Here is a 1393-nt window from a genome sequence, read left to right as displayed (position 1 = left end):
TTTTTTTTTTTTTTTTTGGTTTTGGGAAGAAGAAGACTGAAGAGTTTGATTAATTTGTGGTGGGTTTGATCGGTATATATATATACATATTTGCTGTATGGGAGCAGGTGAGAAGGGAGAAAAGGGTAGTCAAAGATTTAAAATCCTTTATTTATTTATTTATTATTTTTTAAGAGACTCAAAATTAACCTTCAAGATGCTCCTTTCTGCGATGATGTGGTTGTGAAAAAGATCGAGGCATACAAGCCCCTCGGACATCTAAGTCAAAATGTCAAATTTTTTTGACGATGACCCGAGAAGGGAACCTTGCGAAAATTTGTTCCCTTTTTTTTTTTTTTTTTTTGGGCAGTGATCGCTGCTATTCTAGAAGGACCAGCTCGCGTCGAAAAATTGGCCAAAATGGGAGACCGACCGACCCGGGCCCTCTCTGAAGTCTGCTATACTTCCTCTGGAGAATATTATTATTGTAAAAAGGAAGGAAGTGGAGTGGGTTGGTGACTGGTCCTGACTTTTTGGCACCCGAGGAGAGAGACGTTTGTCTCCCGCATTAACCAGGCCTCGTGAGAGTTAGGCGTCGTAGCACGCGGATGAAGTCAGCCGTCGAGCCTGGGAGCTCAGCAGTAGTCGCCTCGTACATGGGAACCGATCGTTGGTGCGCCGACGTACCGATAGCATGCATACCAACAGACCGTATTCGTTGGATGGTTTATCGAACGACCGGATCAAATTAATCAGGTTCACACCAATCTGCACCGAACCGCATAAATCAAAGCTAGCCGTACCTGTTCCTTTTAATTTTTAATTTTTTTTAAAAGCGGGTTTATTAAAAGGACCCCTATAGATATTCAAACGGTTAATAAAGAGGGTAACCCATATTTGACTCATCAACCCGCTTAATCAACACGTCGAGCCGAGTACAAGCTAAATATTCTTACTCGATCCGATCATACTCTACCAATGGTTTATTTTACTTTACAAGGTATTCTTTTCTTCCGGTGCGCTTATTATTATTATTTTTTCCGCTCTCCCAATATGAAATATGTATTGTGGTCCTGTATATGTTTATTCAAACATAGAGCTTCTACGATCTATTTTCTTTCTTTCTTTTTTTTTTTATTTTAATTATTGTTATTTTTAAGTCATTTTCTCCGTAAGGTAATACGTTGTTTGAAGATGCACGGCCCAATATAGGAAACGGCTGTACCAGTGGGAGCACATACAAAAGCAGTTTGTCATTTGAGGATGCATGGCCCAAGAAAGGCCCTATTGTTGTTATTAAGAAGGTCAAGCAGCTTGTTATTTGAGGATGTATGGCCCAAAAAAGGCCCTATTGTTATGCAATTTAAAGCCCAAAACCTGTCTCCCCCCCTCCCTGTCAAAATTATCTTCACTT

The 1393-nt window shown here is 40.2% G+C and overlaps 1 protein-coding gene across 1 annotated transcript in view; it reads left to right on the top strand.

Moving 5' to 3' along the window:
- The window catches only part of LOC109839078 (DAR GTPase 3, chloroplastic), a 6931-nt gene continuing 5635 nt past the window's right edge, over positions 98–1393 (top strand). The window contains exon 1 of the mRNA XM_020407513.1: positions 98–107. Within this exon, the coding sequence (XP_020263102.1) occupies positions 98–107 (10 nt within the window). The remainder of the gene's footprint in view (positions 108–1393) is intronic.

Source organism: Asparagus officinalis, chromosome 4 (genome assembly GCF_001876935.1).
Source record: "Asparagus officinalis chromosome 4, Aspof.V1, whole genome shotgun sequence".
NCBI lineage: Eukaryota > Viridiplantae > Streptophyta > Magnoliopsida > Asparagales > Asparagaceae > Asparagus > Asparagus officinalis.
Note: the sequence above shows the minus strand (reverse complement) of the source record. Positions and strands in the feature narration are given on the sequence as shown.